The 16,371-nt window shown below is 38.8% G+C and overlaps 1 protein-coding gene across 3 annotated transcripts in view; it reads left to right on the top strand.

Annotated features, from left to right (window-relative positions):
• The window catches only part of POC1B (POC1 centriolar protein B), a 101,357-nt gene extending 85,215 nt beyond the window's left edge, over positions 1 to 16,142 (top strand). For all 3 annotated transcript variants that reach the window (XM_032790397.2, XM_032790398.2, XM_032790396.2), the window contains 2 exons: positions 12,564 to 12,788; positions 14,057 to 16,142. In XM_032790397.2, coding sequence (XP_032646288.1) covers positions 12,564 to 12,788; positions 14,057 to 14,161 — 330 coding nt within the window. In that variant the 3' untranslated portion in view covers positions 14,162 to 16,142. The remainder of the gene's footprint in view (positions 1 to 12,563; positions 12,789 to 14,056) is intronic.
• Positions 16,143 to 16,371: the final 229 nt, after the last annotated feature.

Here is a 16,371-nt window from a genome sequence, read left to right as displayed (position 1 = left end):
AGTTGTGTGCGTTGGGTTTCTGTTTTTCTCATTCTTTCTCCAAAAGAATTTTTTTAAATTTCTTTTTCAATAAGCAAGAACGTGATCAGATCACCTATATATATGAATACATCCATTTTAATAAATTATTATGATATATGAGGAAAAGAGAGTCTTTACTATATTTGTTTCTGGTTGATAAGTGCAAAAGCTCCATGGGAAAACATGCAGGGGTATGCAAGGGTGATCAGGTTACATAAGAGCTCCTTTCACAGATTTCACAGAGTGCCACCCACAGAGTTTTGGCCATTTTGCTTAACAAAAAGTGAAGATGATCAATTATCGTGTGCTGACTATGACATCATTCATAGTCTAAATTTAATTTCCTACTAAACATCCACTTGGTAATGCTATAGAAATAGCTTCCTATTGATTCATTATCTCTGCTCCTTGTCCTTCTAATTTGTCAGTTACATGAAGTTGCTCAAATGTGAATCAGTTGCACTGTTAACAGTCAGTGAATGGAAATACTGTACCTATTTTAATTTTCCTTTTAGCTTTGTTTAAAAGTAATAATTCAAAATAGGCTAATTCTTGCCTAGTCCAACTATATTAATTAAAAACAAGCTATTTCTCTGAAATCTTACATAGCAGTCAGTTAGTCAGTTGTTTGAACAGTAACCTAATTTCCCAACATAGTTTGCAGTAAATTGAATTATCAGTGTTTATGAATTGTTAGTATTCTGTGTGCTCTAAAGAAAAAGTCTGCTTTGAAGGGATGGGGACGCTCAGACGTCATTATATAAACCATCCCATGAAAAACAGCACTATTAGGTAGAAGCAGTTAATTGAAAAAATTGTTTATTAAAGATCACTTGACAGTGAGTAAAAAGGATGGATATGTACTAAAAATGATGCATATGGACTAATAATCAATAGTTTTCCCTTACCACTTTAATAGCACTGAATGTCATTCCTTGACACCAAACCTTAGCTATTTGAATATTAATTTAGATTCTGTTGCACAGCTTCTCTCTGAGTTTATTACTCATGTGCTAATTCCTGCCACCTGTGGAATTCAGTGGCGGACTACTGTTGTTGCTGGAGATTCCAGGACAAGGCTCCAACCTTCTGCTCATGGAAACTTTTAAATAACACCATAATACAGGTTCAAACTAAATGTATACTCCAAATTAATTGGTTTTAAAAAGCAAGAGGAGCAAAAATATACCACCATGACTAAACAACAAAGTAAGAGGCAGTTAAAGACAAAAAGACATCCTTGAAAAATTGGAAGTCAAATCCTCCTAAGGAAAATAGGAAGGTGCATGAACTCAGGAAAGTTAATGTAAAACTATAATTAGACAGGCCAAAAAGAATTTGAAGTGCAACTAGCAAAAGAAACAAAAACTAAGCAAATAAATTTTAAGTACATCAGAAGCAGAAAGGAAGACAAAAGATCAGTGGGTCCACAGGACGATCAAGGTGCTAAAGGAGCTCTCAGGAAAGACTAAGACAGAGAAGCTAAATGAATTTTTTGTGTTGATCTTTGCTGCAGAGAATGTGAAGGAGATTCACACAGCTGAGCCATTCTTTTTAGGTGACATCTGAGGAACTGTCCTAGACTGTGATGTCTATAGAGGAGATTTGGAACAAATTGATAAATTAAACAGTAATAATTCACCAAGAGTTCTGAAGGAACTCAAATATCGCTTAAATCACCCTCTGTACCAAATGACTGGAGGATAGCTATTGTAACACCTATTTTTAGAAAAGGCCTCAGGGGTGATCCTGGCAATCACAGGCTGGTAAACCTAACTTCAGTACCAGACAAATTAATTGAAACTATGGTAAATAACAGAATTATTAGACACATAGATGAATGTGGTATGTTAAGGAAGAGTCCACATGGCTTTTGTAAACTGAAGTCATGCCTCAGCAATCTATTTGAATTCTTTGAGGAGGTCAACAAGGATGTGTTCAAGAGTGATTCAGTGGATATAGTGTACTTGAACTTTTAGAACGTCTGTGACAAAATCCCGCACCAAAGGCTCTTAAGCAAAGTAAGCAGTCATTGAATAAGAAGGAAGGTCCTCTTATGGATCAGTAACTTGTTAAAAGACAGGAAATGAAGATTAGGAATAAATGGTCAGTTTTCACAGTGGAGAGAGGCAAGTAGCTTTGTCCCCCAAGGATCTGTACTGTGACCAGTGCTATCCAGCATATTCATAAGTACTCTGGAAAAAGCGGTGAACGATGAGGTGGTAAAGTTTGCAGGTAAATCAGAATTACTCAAGATAGTTAAGTCCAAAGCTTATTGCAAAGAGTTAAAAGAAATCTCACAAAACTGGGTGACTGGGCAACTAAGTGGCAGATGAAATTCAATAGTGATAAATGCAAAGTAACGCACACTGGAAAATATAATCCCAACTATATGTATAAAATGGTGGGATCTCAATTAACTGTTTCCACTCAAGAAAGAGATCTTAGACTCATGGGGGAAAATTCTCTGAAAATGTCTGTTTTCTGTGCAACAGTAGTCTAAAAAGCTAACAGTGTTAGGAACTATTAGGAAAAGGATAGAAAATAAGGCAAAAATATAATGCCACTATAGAAATCCATAGTATGCCTACACCTTGAATACTGCATGCAGTTCTGGTCGCCCCATCTCAAAAAAGATATCTTCATCTTAGAGAAAGGACAACCTGGGGCAGGGGGGAGATATGATAGAAGTCTCTCATATCATGAATGATATGGAGAAAGTGAATGGGGAAGTATTGATCCCTTCACATAACACAGCGGTCACCCAATGAAATTAACGGGCAGCAGGTTTAAAACAAACATAAGGAAGTACTTCACACAATGCACAGTGAACCTGTGGAACTTGTTGCTAGAAGATATTATGAAGGCCAAAAGTATAACTGAGTTGAAAACAGAATGAGATAAGTTAATGGGGGATAGGTCTGTCAATGGCTATTAGGAAAGTGGTCGGGGATGCAATCCCATGCTGTGAGTGTCTCTTAAACCCCTGACTGCCAGAAGCTGGGACTAGATGACAGGAGGTGGATCACTTGTTCATTGGCCTGTTCTGTTCCCCCTCCCCCTGAAGCATCTGGCACTGGCCATTGTCAGAGGACAGGATACTGGGCTAGATGTACCATTGGTCTGACCCAGTATGGCCATTCTTATGTTCCAGGTCCAAAAATTAAAAAGCTTGTGTTTCCTTCCTAAGGCAGCAATGAATATTGTTAATGAACAAGTGGGGCAAAAATGAGAGGTTAACACCCTTCTCCTTTGCCTTCTCCCTTGAGAGAGTGTTTCCTGGGGCTTTTCTCCTACACAAGAGGTTCTCTCAGTGCTCTGTGTCTTGTCACCACTGCTAACCCACCCTGCAGCAAATCTGGGCTTCAGAGAAACCTGTTCTTCCTGTGCAGCCCTATCTCAGGTTGCTTCCTAATGTGAATTATGTCTGTCTGGCTTTCAACCCAAGGACCCTTATTGTGCCATGGAAAAGGGATCAAATTTCATGAATCAATGGAATGGAAATTATGCCATCAGATCATCAGCCGTAAACTCTTGGTCTGCTAGGGGAAGAGTTTCAGACTCTGTAAGGTAGAAATGAGTCTCTCTGTCTCTCTCTCTACACCTCCTCTGTTCCGCAGGCTGGCTCCACATTAAAAACATATGAACAGGGTCACCCAAATGGTCCATCTAGCCCAGTGGCCAGTGCCAGATGCTTCAAAGATGATGAACAGAATAGGATTATTCTGAGTGATCCATCCCTTGTCATGCAGTTCCAAAGTCTGGCAGTTGGAGGTTTAAGGACCTCTTGCCTGATCGTCACTGATGGACTTATCCTCCATGAATTTACCTAATTCTTTTTTTAATACAGTTGTAATTTTGGCCTTCACTATGTCCCCTGACACTGAGTTCCACAGGTTGGCTGTGCGTTGTGTGAAGAAGTAGTACATACTTAGGTTTGTTTTAAATCTGCTGCCTATTAATTTCATTGGGTGACCCCCTAGTCCTTGTGTTATGTGAAGGGGTAAATAACACTTCCTTATTCACTTTCTCCACACCATTAATGGTTTTGTAGACTTCTATCATATCCCTGCTTAGTCATTTCTTCTCTAAGCTGAACAGGCTCATTTTTTTAATCTCTTCTCATACAGAAGCCATCCTATACCCCTAATCATTTTTGTTGCCCTTCTCTGCAACCTTTCTGATGCTAATATATCTTTTTTGAGATGGGGCATCTAGAACTTCATGCAGTATTGAAGGTGTAGGCATACCATGGATTTCTGTGGTGACTTTATATTTTCTGTTTTATTTTCTATCCCTTTCCTAATGGTTCTTAACTTTGTAAGCTTTTTTGACTGCTGACAGATTTTGAGATGTTTCCAGAGAACTATCTCTAATGACTTCAAGATCTTTCTTGAGTAGAAACAACTAATTGAGATCTTATCACTTTATATTATAGTTAGGATTATGTTTTCCCATATGCATTACTTTGCACTTATCAACACTGAATTTCATGTGTCATTTTTGTATGTAGTGTAGTTGAAGCCATGTCTGTCCCAGGATATTAGAGAGACAAGGTACATGAGTTAATAAATTTTATTGAACCAACTTTTGTTGGTGAGAGAGATGACATACAGACAACCATATATAAGAAACCCACAGATCACCACATCTACCTTCATAGACCCAATAACCACCCCAGATACACCAAGAAATCTGTTTTCTGCAGCCAGGCACTCGGATCACACAGAATATGCTCCAAGAAGTAAATCTGCGATATACATCTTAACACACTTGAACCCCCTTCACCAGACAAGGACGCTCCACTAAAGAAGTAGATCACATCAGGGAATGGGCCACCTAAATACTCTGAGAGTAACTTTTAACAATACTGAAATAAAACCCTTTCTGAGCACACACTCTAGTTGTTACCTACCACCCCACACTGGAAGCCATATGGGGGATCATCAAATAACTACAACCCATACACCATGAGGACCCCATCCTGACAGATATCTTTTCTGATCTCCCACTTCTGGCCTTCAAACAACTCTCCAACCTTTCCAAGCTCATCATCAGAAGCAAGCTCTCCATAGACCAGGACACCAACTCAAAGCAGTACCAGACTGTGCCAGAGCAACAGATGCAAAATCTGCGGACATATCTTCACTGCAACAGTGATCAACACCCCCCACAACACACCTTTTCAGATCCATGGATACTACACATGCCTATCACAACAAGTGGTATTCCTCATCCAATGCACTATGTGCCTCAGTAACAACTATGTGAGTGAAACCAGACAATCACCATGCTCTCAAATGAACTCACACAGGAAAATAAGACAAAAACAATATATCACTTGTTGGTGAACACTTCACAAAACGGTCACTCTATATCTGACCTGTCAGTCCTCATCCTCAAAGGAAACCTGCACAACACCTTCAAAAGACGAGCCTGGGAACTTAAATTCATAACTTTGCTTGACTCTAAAAATCATGGACACTGGATTTATGGTTTATTACAACAAACTGCTAATCCCTTTTTTTGTCCTATGACTGCAGAGGTGTTAGCAGTCCACCCTACTTTGAATAGTCCTTTTCAATATATGCTAACTACTTATGCTAAACAATCTGTTCCACCTTGTGTTTAGCTGTAACGCAAGAGCTTCTATGTGTCTTGAAAGCTTCTCTCTCTCACCAGCAGAAATAGTCCAAAAAGAGAGATTATCTCACCCATCTTTTCTCTCTAATCTGCCATTTTGTCACCCAGTTAGTGAGATCCTTTTGTAACTCTTCACAGTCAGCTTTGGACTTAACTATCTTGAGTAATTTTGTACAGTCTGAAAACTCTGCCACCTCATTTTTCCCTTAAAGCTGTCACTTCACGCAATCAGTGACTAGAACAGAGGCACATGAGGATCTCACTCCCAACAAAATTGAACCTTTATGAGATTACAGAGGGGTAAGTGAGAAATCTCTTCCCATATTCAGAATGATTCTGATTTATTGAGTAAAGTCCTAAGTGGTACTAAAGTTACTCCTACAGTACTTTCTTGGAGGTTAGCCAGACAATGGGAGCAGGCAGACTGTCTTTCAGGCTCCCAGGGCCATTTAGCAAGTTACTTCCCAGTTGAGATAGGTTAACAGGTATCTCTCTGTTGTGTGGTTCCCAGGCCAAGATGAATAGAGTCCTACCTTCCGCCTGTAAACAGCCAGGCAAGGTAGTACGACATATGCATCACCCCCCCGACACACACACAAAAGTAATAATTATTAATGCCTTTGAAGGTATCATAAAATCCAAATGTGAACATCTGACTAAACTAAATATTTAACTAAAATGTTTATGTAAAAACCAAGAAATTGTGTACATTTGGGATGTCTAAAATTGGTGCAGAAATAGCTTTACCAGTGAAAGACACAGTTGTACCTTCAGAAAGGGACTTCCTTATAAAGGACAACATAGACTATATGAGTGATGACATTGCACAGCAATATCAAAGCCTTGGTTATAGATTTTCAGATGAAAGCTTTTTCATCTATTTAGTAAGGGAAGCTTCCATTGTGACAAACAAGTGGCTTATTGTCTAGAGGTACGAGCCTTGCTTGGAGGGAGACATCTCGGGTTTTCTCTTGGTTAAACCTTTGATGTGATTTGTGATGAGCAATGGATTCTAACTTGGTAGCTATAAGGAAGCCATTTTATATGCAGTAATAACCGTTACTCATTCTAAACAGATATCCTAAGAATGCAGATTTGCTGGTGTGAAGTTATTGGGGGAAACGTTAGAGAAATTCGTAGCTGAGATTGCAGAGAGGCCTTAACTCTCACTATCAAAGCTAGCATAGCAATCCATTGGTTGCTACTAACACCAAGAGTATCCAAGATTACTCTGGCAGGTGGAAAAATCTGGAACAAGAGCTTCCAAGGAAACCTAGATAATTTTTTCTCTAAACCAACAAAATCCTCTGCACTGCAGACACAAAAAGAGCATTTGTGTACAAGAGCTCACAATTCTTATTCAAGATACTTCCTTTTGATCCACCTCTGCCCCCAGAATTTTAAGAGGCTGGTTGTAGTCACAGCAGAGCATAGATCACACATTATGCACCTATACCCATGCACCGACAACGTGCAAATCAGTACCGTGTCCAAAAAAGCAGACCTCCTCATAAAGGAATTGCTGCTGAAAAAGATTCATAACCACCACTTCTTCAAAATCAAGAGAAGCTTCTGATCCCAGTGCAGAGAATTGTTCATCCTAAGGTAAAATCAGACATGGTTCTGGCTGTAATCTTACCATAATGGTAAAGATTTACTAAAATCTAAAACTTCATTGCATCAGTCGTTTCCTGAAGCATCATCAGTAGTCAGTTATTTCCAGTGGCTAGGATTGCTGGTGCTATGCATCAGCTTTATCTCCTGAGTGGGTTTCTCAAAATGCTACTGCTTAAAATCCTTCTGAGAACATAGAACAATGCACTTGATTCAGTGCAAAATTAGATATTCTCAGATAACATCCAAATGCCCTCATTGGGTATGTCTGTACTTCAATTAGACATCCTTGGCTGGCCTGTGCCAGTTGATTTGGGCTAAGGGGCTTGGGCTAAAAGGCTATTTAATTGTGCTATAGACATTCAGGCTCACTGGGATCCTCCCACCTCTCAGGGTCCCAGATCCCAAACGTCTACACCACATTTGAACAGCCACTTAGCCTGAGCCCTGCAAGCCTGAGTCAGCTGGCATGGGCCATCTGTGGGTTTTTAGATGCAGTTAGACATGTCCTTTGTGGGTAGATAACTACAAACAACATGCTGAATGCCAACCCAGCTTCCACTGTAGACCCTTACATACTCACTGTGGAAGCAAATATGCTTTCAAGACAATTTTCCATCCTTATAGTACACATCATTTTAGTTCATTAGACACCTCTGTAGGGATGTCTTTTTTAAAAAAATAAATAAACGTCAAAACCTGCAAACATGGTCATACAGGGTCAGACCCCTGGTCCATCTAGTCCAGTATCTTTTCTCTGACAGTAACCAATACCAGATCCAACAGTAAAAATGGAAGAGCCCATACAATGGTTTGAAAACTAGGGACTAAGCATAGGTCATAGCTTCTCTGTGGCATAGGAAATAATGTCCTGGTTAGAGAAGAATTTGTTACCTTTCAAGACAGTTCACATAAAAGATACAGTTGGCACGTTAAGCTTTTGGGAAACTATTCAAAGAAGTCCATCAGAGGCACTGGGTGGAAAAGTATATGAACCTCGTCTCAGGAAGTTTTGCAAAGTAAGTTTCCATTCCTCTGCAGAAAGCATCCGTTGATTTCCATGTAATGTCTTAATTTATAAAGATCTTGCTTTATCGGTGTGGGAGCTCCCGTTCCTTCCTATTATTCTTCTGGAATAATTAAACTCTGTTTATCCTGTTCCTCCTTCTGGCATTCGCTTGCTACTTTCCGTGAATAATGAATGAGTAGAGATGCTGTGCAACCAAATGAGAAATGTCTTACATAATAATTTCTTTCTGCTAGCTCTTCTTTCTGGATTCAACCCACCCTGGCAGTCTGATAAATGACCAGAATATACATTGAAATTTTTCTCTCAAAGAAGACAGACATATGGTGCCTTAAGGTTAATTTAATATATTAGATCAAGTTATTTTAATCTAATAATTGATGGCTGGAGTGTTTCTTTGCCTGTGGAAGAACTCTTTTGGTGGCCTAGTCCTGGAGCTTCCAGCAACATGGGACTACCTTCAAATTCCACAGGTGGGAATCATTGGACCATGAGTAATGAATGTGTAGAGAAGCTGCAAACGGAAAATTAGGTAAGAGTTCTCATTTCTACAGTTATGGCTCCTTCACTGAAGTGAAGAAGACTGGTGCTCTTGTACCATCTAATGTGGGCCATATTTTGATAGAAACATATCTAGATGTCTTTAATGCCATTAATCATTAGATACGTAGTCATACTCATAAATTATCTGATTTGAAGTTTGTAAACCTTTACCAGTGCTCTTTCCTTGTTTATAACTAAGTTACAGATTCTTTGGGCACAATTTACGATAAATAATTTTTTCTTTAGAACACTGGTTTGTCTTATCTTTTTGGCTTTCCTCTGCATTGATTGTTTTTGCATTGAAGGTATTTGGTCCTTTCAAGTTTGACAACTATTAAGTCTCTTTGTCTCCCACTTATTTATGTAGCCCTTCCCTGCCATGTCATGTCGTCTTTGCAAACAATATCAGTGTTCCAGGGGTCTTACTCAAGACACTAAGATAGTATAAGACTTTCCGCCTGATGTACCTAGCTGCAAAACACTCTCCACTGCCCGTTCAATTGCTAATATTCTAGAATGTTAGAGCATTGTTCTGTTGTTAAATCAACAAAAAAAATCTTTTTTATTTATTTCCTCATGCTGCTTATTCAAGTTGACAGATTCTTCTCCCTGGAGTTTTCAGGATATATTTGTATTGGATTTAGTAACAAAAGTTGTAGGAGTTCATAATGAAATTTCTGTCTGATTTACTTACAGTCTGCAGAAATTCAAAAATACATCTGTTGTATCAGCACTGAGACTAACAGGAAACCTCAGCTACCAAGTAGGTCACTGTTTAGGGCAGAGGTTCTCAAACTGGGGCAGACAGAGTGGAATGTATTCTACAGGGGCGTGAGAAGTTTTGGGAGCAGGGGGGAGAATATACTGCACACATTTTCCTCACAGCAATGAATAACTAGCTAAGCTGATTCTTCCAGATACATCAGGTCCTCGATTGCACTGTGCATATGACTTTAGATGACACTGTGTGTTTTGAAGGATTTCTGTTAAGCGTGTATAGCATTATACAGAGTCATTGCCATCTATACATTAATCCGTTTCCTACGATGCAGTGTGGATATTTAATTGAAGGTAGAAGGGGATATCTGGATAGCTTTCTCAAACACTACCCAGTATAGAATTGCTGTGCTCCAAAAAACAGGTGCACCCATCACACTGGTAACAGCATTGTGATGCAAATATAATCTCACTTAAAATGTATATTACTCTATATTTAAATGGCTCGGTTTGAATCAATGCCTTACTGTTTTTAATATTTACTAAGAGTTGCTTGTTTATTAAATTGGTATATGTACTTGTGTAGTGCAGGGGCAGGAGGCGTTAACTACTACAGACACAAAAAAGGGGGGCACGATCAAGTATGTTTGAGAACGACAGGTGTCTAATATTCTTAGAATTTTGTCAGTGTCTAATATTCTTAGAATTCTTCTCCCCCCCCCAAAAATGAATGTGTGTGTGTTTTGTTTTGAACTACTTGGCAATCATTTTAATAACTTATCAGAAAGATTGATTTATAAAGCAGTAAGCATTCAGAAAAGACCAGGATTGTGTTCTGTATTGCTTAATCACATTTATAATCTTTTCATTTTTATCTCACAAAAAGATGTATTACTTATGGAGCAAGAAAATGAATTTGCTTTTCAAAAATATTATCAGAAAAAAATAACATTCTTGCAGTTTTGTGTTGCAATTAAACATGAGAATCAAATTTCTTCTGATATATTAATAGGTTGTAAGATGAGAATGATTTTTGGTATATAGCAGCACAATTTATTTTTCTTATTTTTCTCCATTAACTGATTTTGGAGAACTTTTTTCAGTTGGTAGGCTGGCACACATGCAGAAGAGCCTTATTAATCCTATTTCCTGAGGATCCTAAAAAACTAAAAACATCTTAGTGAGTTTGAGGTACTTTTATAATCTGGAGGAAGGACATTCCACATACCTAAAGCTACAGAGGCAAGATATGAACAGTACCCTTTCTGCAACAACAATTCTCAAGCTGCAACAGTCCCATTTTCTTCTTACATATCTAAAAATACATGAAGTCAACAGCACCAACTTTCTAATGTGCCGGTGGGGGCGGGGGGGCTAAAACCCCCAAGCTCTGCTCCAGGTCCTGACCCCACTCTACCCCTTCCCCTAGACTCCTGCCTCTTCCTGCCCCCACTCCATCCCTTCCCTACAACTAGAATACTATATTCTTGAATATACAATGTTGATGCATATAAATGTTAAGGATTATCAGATAGCAGCAGCTAGCAACACTATACTGAAAGTTCTGTACAGTGTATCCTTTATAAACTCTCTCTCCTGAGTTTATAAACATTCACATGTGAGAAATTGCTGCAGGTTCAAGCTGTGCAGACAAGGTCTTGACTGGCAAACAACTTTAAAATAAACTACATTCCAAATGCCAGATTTTCAGACACTGGTGCTTAACATTTGGGCACCTAAATCTCTATTTAAATGCCTAATCTCTCTCATTTATTTATTTATTTACTTACTTACTTACGTCCTGTTCCGGTCCTATTCCTATGGAAGTCCGTGTAAAGACACCTTTTGATTTCAATGGAATTTAGATCCAATTTTTAGCTAACTACTGATTGATTTACCTAAATCAACACCTAGCATCCCTGCTTTGAAAACTGGACACTAAATCAATTCAGCGATTTAAGTTCTAGAAAGTTATGTTGGTCATGAGAAGGATTTTTTATGAATTAAGATGTATTTTACGATTCTCTAATTTGAAAATATATCCAGTTTTAAATCATTAGTATTTTGGAGGATTAGATAGGTAAAATATCAGAATTTTCTCTTTCCATTGCTAAGCTTATTGGGTCGTTTTACAAGACTTAAAGAACCTTTAGAGAGACCATTCCAATTTTAACTTCTCGTGTATTCTGTTTTCTTTTGTAATCTAATGGATATTACAAGGCTAATTTGTGTAAGAAAACAAATTGTGGCTGCTAACATTAGTTTATTTAGAGGGAAGATATCTGAGGCATTAAAAGAATGTGACCCTTGGCATCTTGATAGAGCCAGGTAAAGTTGATGTGAGTGACCATCTGGTGACTGCTGACTTCACAGCCTCTCCTCGCACAGGAGTGCCATTAAAACTCCTGAGGGTGCAAAGAAAAACAGAAATAAAGCAGCATGAAAGGAACTGATACCGTCACTGTGATCTTGAGGCAATGCTCATATATCAGCGTTGTTTGGTAGTTTAATCTCCTCTCTCTCCCTTGACTTCAGGTTGTGTGTACTCTTTCAACCTTTTCCTCTTGTTCTTTGGGGAAGTCAGTTTCCCAGGAAAATGTAGCTGAATGAGTAACTATAAACTATCTATGGCCGTTTTCCGTTGTATGGGATACCTTTCTCTTTTATTGAAGAAAGATTTACACTGACTTTAATCTCCAGTAGTAAAACCTCTAATCCCTCAGTCATATATACCCAAGATATAGTAGTTGGTGTTGACATCATCTGTGAGGATTGCTGAATTTTCTCCATATACTGTGAACTTTTGTTCCCTCATATATCTACCACAGCCAAAATTCTCTCCTTGGTGAGAATGAATGGATGTGATATAAAATTAGACCTTATATAGAAAGCAAAACTGACCCTTTTGTATATGCTTATGTATGTGCCAATATATTTTTGAAGCATAAAAAAGTAGATCTTTATACCTTCCTTTCCCTTTAATTCCAACTGAATAAAGTCAAGGACAACTGGCTCTTCAAATGGAATTTCCCCATTCAAAGATGATATGAGTAGTGAAGATCTGCGGTATCGTCCTGCTTTGTTCTCACCCACAAGCTCAAGAAGGAGGCTGGAGGATGAGGTTCAACCAGCTGTGTGTACCTTGGACAAGCGCATAGGCATCTCGCCAGCTCTGGGTAATGCTTTAGAGCACATTGTGGAGCAACTGGATGTTTTGACTTTAGTGAGTATGCAATGGACTAGTAATGCTTCCTTAATTAATATGGTAATTCCCTCATTTCTGGGTAAAAAACCTGGAGCAACGCTCAAAACCAAAGTATTAAAATGTTGTGTGGGCTGACTTTACAGATGGTTAGAGCCCTGCTGAATTCTTTCAATCTTATGAAATGTTGGCCATATGAATTAAATTCATTAAAGTCAACATAGAAGTTTCTGTAAAAAGCTTTTTCTTGTTATGCAACTGCCAATGGCATTTTGAAACTTTGAAAGGCTATTGTTATATTTTTAACTCTTTGGCTGGGGAAATTGGGATTTTTCAGTAGTAACTGCTAATGTTGATTGACCAGAAGCCTGCTGTTGACTAGAGAGTGTTAGATTCCAACTTGAGCAATCATGCTCTGGCAGAGGATGAACAAGGTAAGAAAGGCAGAACAGTTAAGAGAAGAGCATCCCCATCTTTTGGTAGTTCCAGGACTATAGACGTTTTCAGCCTGAGGGCTCCAGGTTCTAGGTATCAAGGTGAAGTCCAGACACTGGCATAATTCTAATAACCAGTGTGAGACAGAGCAAATACCAGCATTAATCAATGGCTTCTGATTCAGTTGAAAATTCTCAACATTTCCTCTCAGTAACTCAGCTCCAGCCAGTTTGTATTTAAGGTATTGCACTTCACTTGATAATTTATTCAAAGTCTGCCTAATTGAAATGGGGGAGTCCAGATAAATGTAGTGAAAGAAATGCAGAGAGAAAATGCTTAATTTATCAGAAGAATCAAAAGGGCTATCAGTTAATTGTGGAATAATGTAGATTAAAGCAGGACTGTCTAGAAAGTTACCTTTCTAGAAATAAAATGAATTCTTGGAGGATGCCTCTTATTTAGTACTTAAAAAAAAAAAAAAAAAAAAAGACTCTCTCTTTTTGGTTGTTTCTGCGGTGCTAGTTTTTGTAGCTGGAGACCCAAACAATATGTTCCATTAATGGATAATATTTTATTTTATTTATATTAAAGCTTGTGTAGATGAATAATTATCCAGGGATACAATACCTTCCAGTAAGTTTTGTTGAGGCAGGTTTATGCCTTTTGACAATCTTCTTAGTTAAAAAGCCATAGTATTAATTTTGGGTTTAAATGGTAGACTATTTGAAGCCAGTATTGCAGCCATAGTATTTTCTATTATTCAGTCAAGCCATTGTTTTTGTGTATAAAGCATTGTGCACATTTATGATATTGCAGAAATATGTAAAAAATACACTACTGGTCTCTTCTTGCAGACTATTTCAATCCTGGAGCAGCGACTGACTTTGACTGAAGATAAACTGAAAGAATGCTTAGAAAATCAACACAAAATGTTACTTCAAGCCAGGCAAGGAGAATAAAAAGTACAAATGTATTTGATCTGTACTGCTGAATATGTTTCATACATTCTCAGGGAACTAATAAATGATGGTGCCTTATTTAATCTCACAATAAGCAAAAAGGAAATTTTATGTCTTATTTTAACCTATTGCTGTAAGGAGAAAAAAGTGAAAAAGCACATGCATTATATTTTAAAAATCACAGTGGAAAACTAACATTTGGTTAACATATTTAATAAAATGTAGTTTAGCAGAAGATTAATACAGTTTTAATACACATTTTGGGTGACTCTTTGACATCCATAGAGTGAGGATTTCACTCTTTATTTTGTTTGTTATCTCTCAACCTTTCATCCTCATTACATTCTACCAGTTGGCAGCCTATACTTAAATATTTTTCCAGGCCTAAGAAACTTTGTTAAAAGCACTGAACAACAAACTATGCAATTTTAGATGGAAGGCATTTATTGTGGAAGGAGGTAACGCAGCTTTTTCAACCTAAGTGAGACTTACTTAAAATGAAGTTCCCTTAAGAACAGCAGGTAGAAATTGTACACATAGAGAAGTGATAGGACCTGCCCAACTCCTAAAAAATTTCAGGGGGATTTTAGGGAATTGCGTTTTTTAAGGGTAAGCAGATTTTTTATTACAAATATGAAATATAGTCCCTCCTGCACCCCAAGCCTCTGCCCCTGCCTTGAGTCCCCTCCAAGAGACAGCACCCCATACCTCCTCCTGCACCCCAACCCCCTGCCCCAGCCCTGATCACCCTCCCAAAGCCAGCACCCTGTACCCCCTCTTGCACCCCAGCACTCTGCCCCAGCCTGGAGCCCTCTCCTGCACCCATACTTCCTCCTAGAGCTTGAACCCCTCACCCCCTCCTGCACCCGAACCCGTGCCCAAGGCTCAGCCTGGAGCCCCCCTCCCACACTGCGAACTCCTCAGCACCAGCCCAGAGCCTGCACTCACTCCCGAACCCGTGCTCCAGCCCAATGAAAGTGAGAGACAGTGGGGAGAATGAGCGACGGAGAAAAGGGTGGATGTAGTGAGCAGGCCAGGGCTCCGGGAAAGGGGTAGGGCCTCAGGGAAGGAGCAGGGTACATCCTGAGTTGCCCTTACATTCAAAAAATTATCTTGGGTCTGAAAAGGTTGGAGACCACTGGTATAGCTGAACCCCTTTTCCTGCGTTGAGCTGCACTGAAATCACTAGAGCTCTGCTTGAGCACAAGGGCACACCCATGGAGATTCAATTGCAGAATTAGGGTCAAAGGGGCAAACAACATATCTCAAACATTGTTATTTAAAACTCTGTCATAATCACCCATTTCTGACCATGTATCACCGGAATCTGTGATGCATAATAATCTGTGAATTTGGTCGATCAATATATGTAACTAATCAGATCACATATTTACATTTTGGTCTTGAACTGTACTTGTTGTTGGGGAAGAGATATTTCATAGGCAACTAGCCTTTCAATTTGGTTGTCTGGGTGCAGACTTATTAAATGTCTTCCATAATGAAAGTTGTTGCAGTCGTGTCTATAAATTTAAGATAGATCTGATCTTGGATTATGCAATTATTTATACCACTATACAATGTGTGGCTACATAAATGCTAACTTTTAGATCAATGTACTTTGCTTATTATATTTTAATATTTTCACATTCTTCCTTAACACTGAGTTTTCCTCATTTGATTGAGAGGATTAAGGGCTTGTCTACACAGAGCAGCAATGCTCACTACAGGGTGTGATTTCTGAAGCACACTAATGTGTTTCACATTAATTGATTCATGTAGACCCTGCTGGTGTGCACTAAAGGTTCCCTAGAGTACACTTTAACAAAGTGCTGTTTGAAATAGGAAATCACCCCCCCAGGATTTATTACCCCATCATGTCAATAAGCCCTTAGAAATGTAGCCCTTTAAATCTCATGCAGTTGCTATTTTCTCCTAATGAGCTTTCCTTTATTAAAAATAAACATCAACCTTATCAACAGAATAATTTTGTTGTTCTTTGAGTGATTGCAGATGTCCATTCCACTGTAGGTGTGCAGTTCTTGAAGAGTCTTTCCCTGAGTGGTCCCACTGGGGTGGCACGAACACCCTCTGTTATTTTGTACCTCGTGCAGATATAAAGGGCTGAACTTCCCCTCCGACCCTCTAAGTTCTTTCCTACTGCCTGAGATGGTTGTTGGAGCGCCCTTTCCTTGATCTGTAAGTCACTAATG

This window comes from Chelonoidis abingdonii, chromosome 1, assembly GCF_003597395.2.
Source record: "Chelonoidis abingdonii isolate Lonesome George chromosome 1, CheloAbing_2.0, whole genome shotgun sequence".
Classification (NCBI taxonomy): Eukaryota; Metazoa; Chordata; order Testudines; family Testudinidae; genus Chelonoidis; species Chelonoidis abingdonii.
Note: the sequence above shows the minus strand (reverse complement) of the source record. Positions and strands in the feature narration are given on the sequence as shown.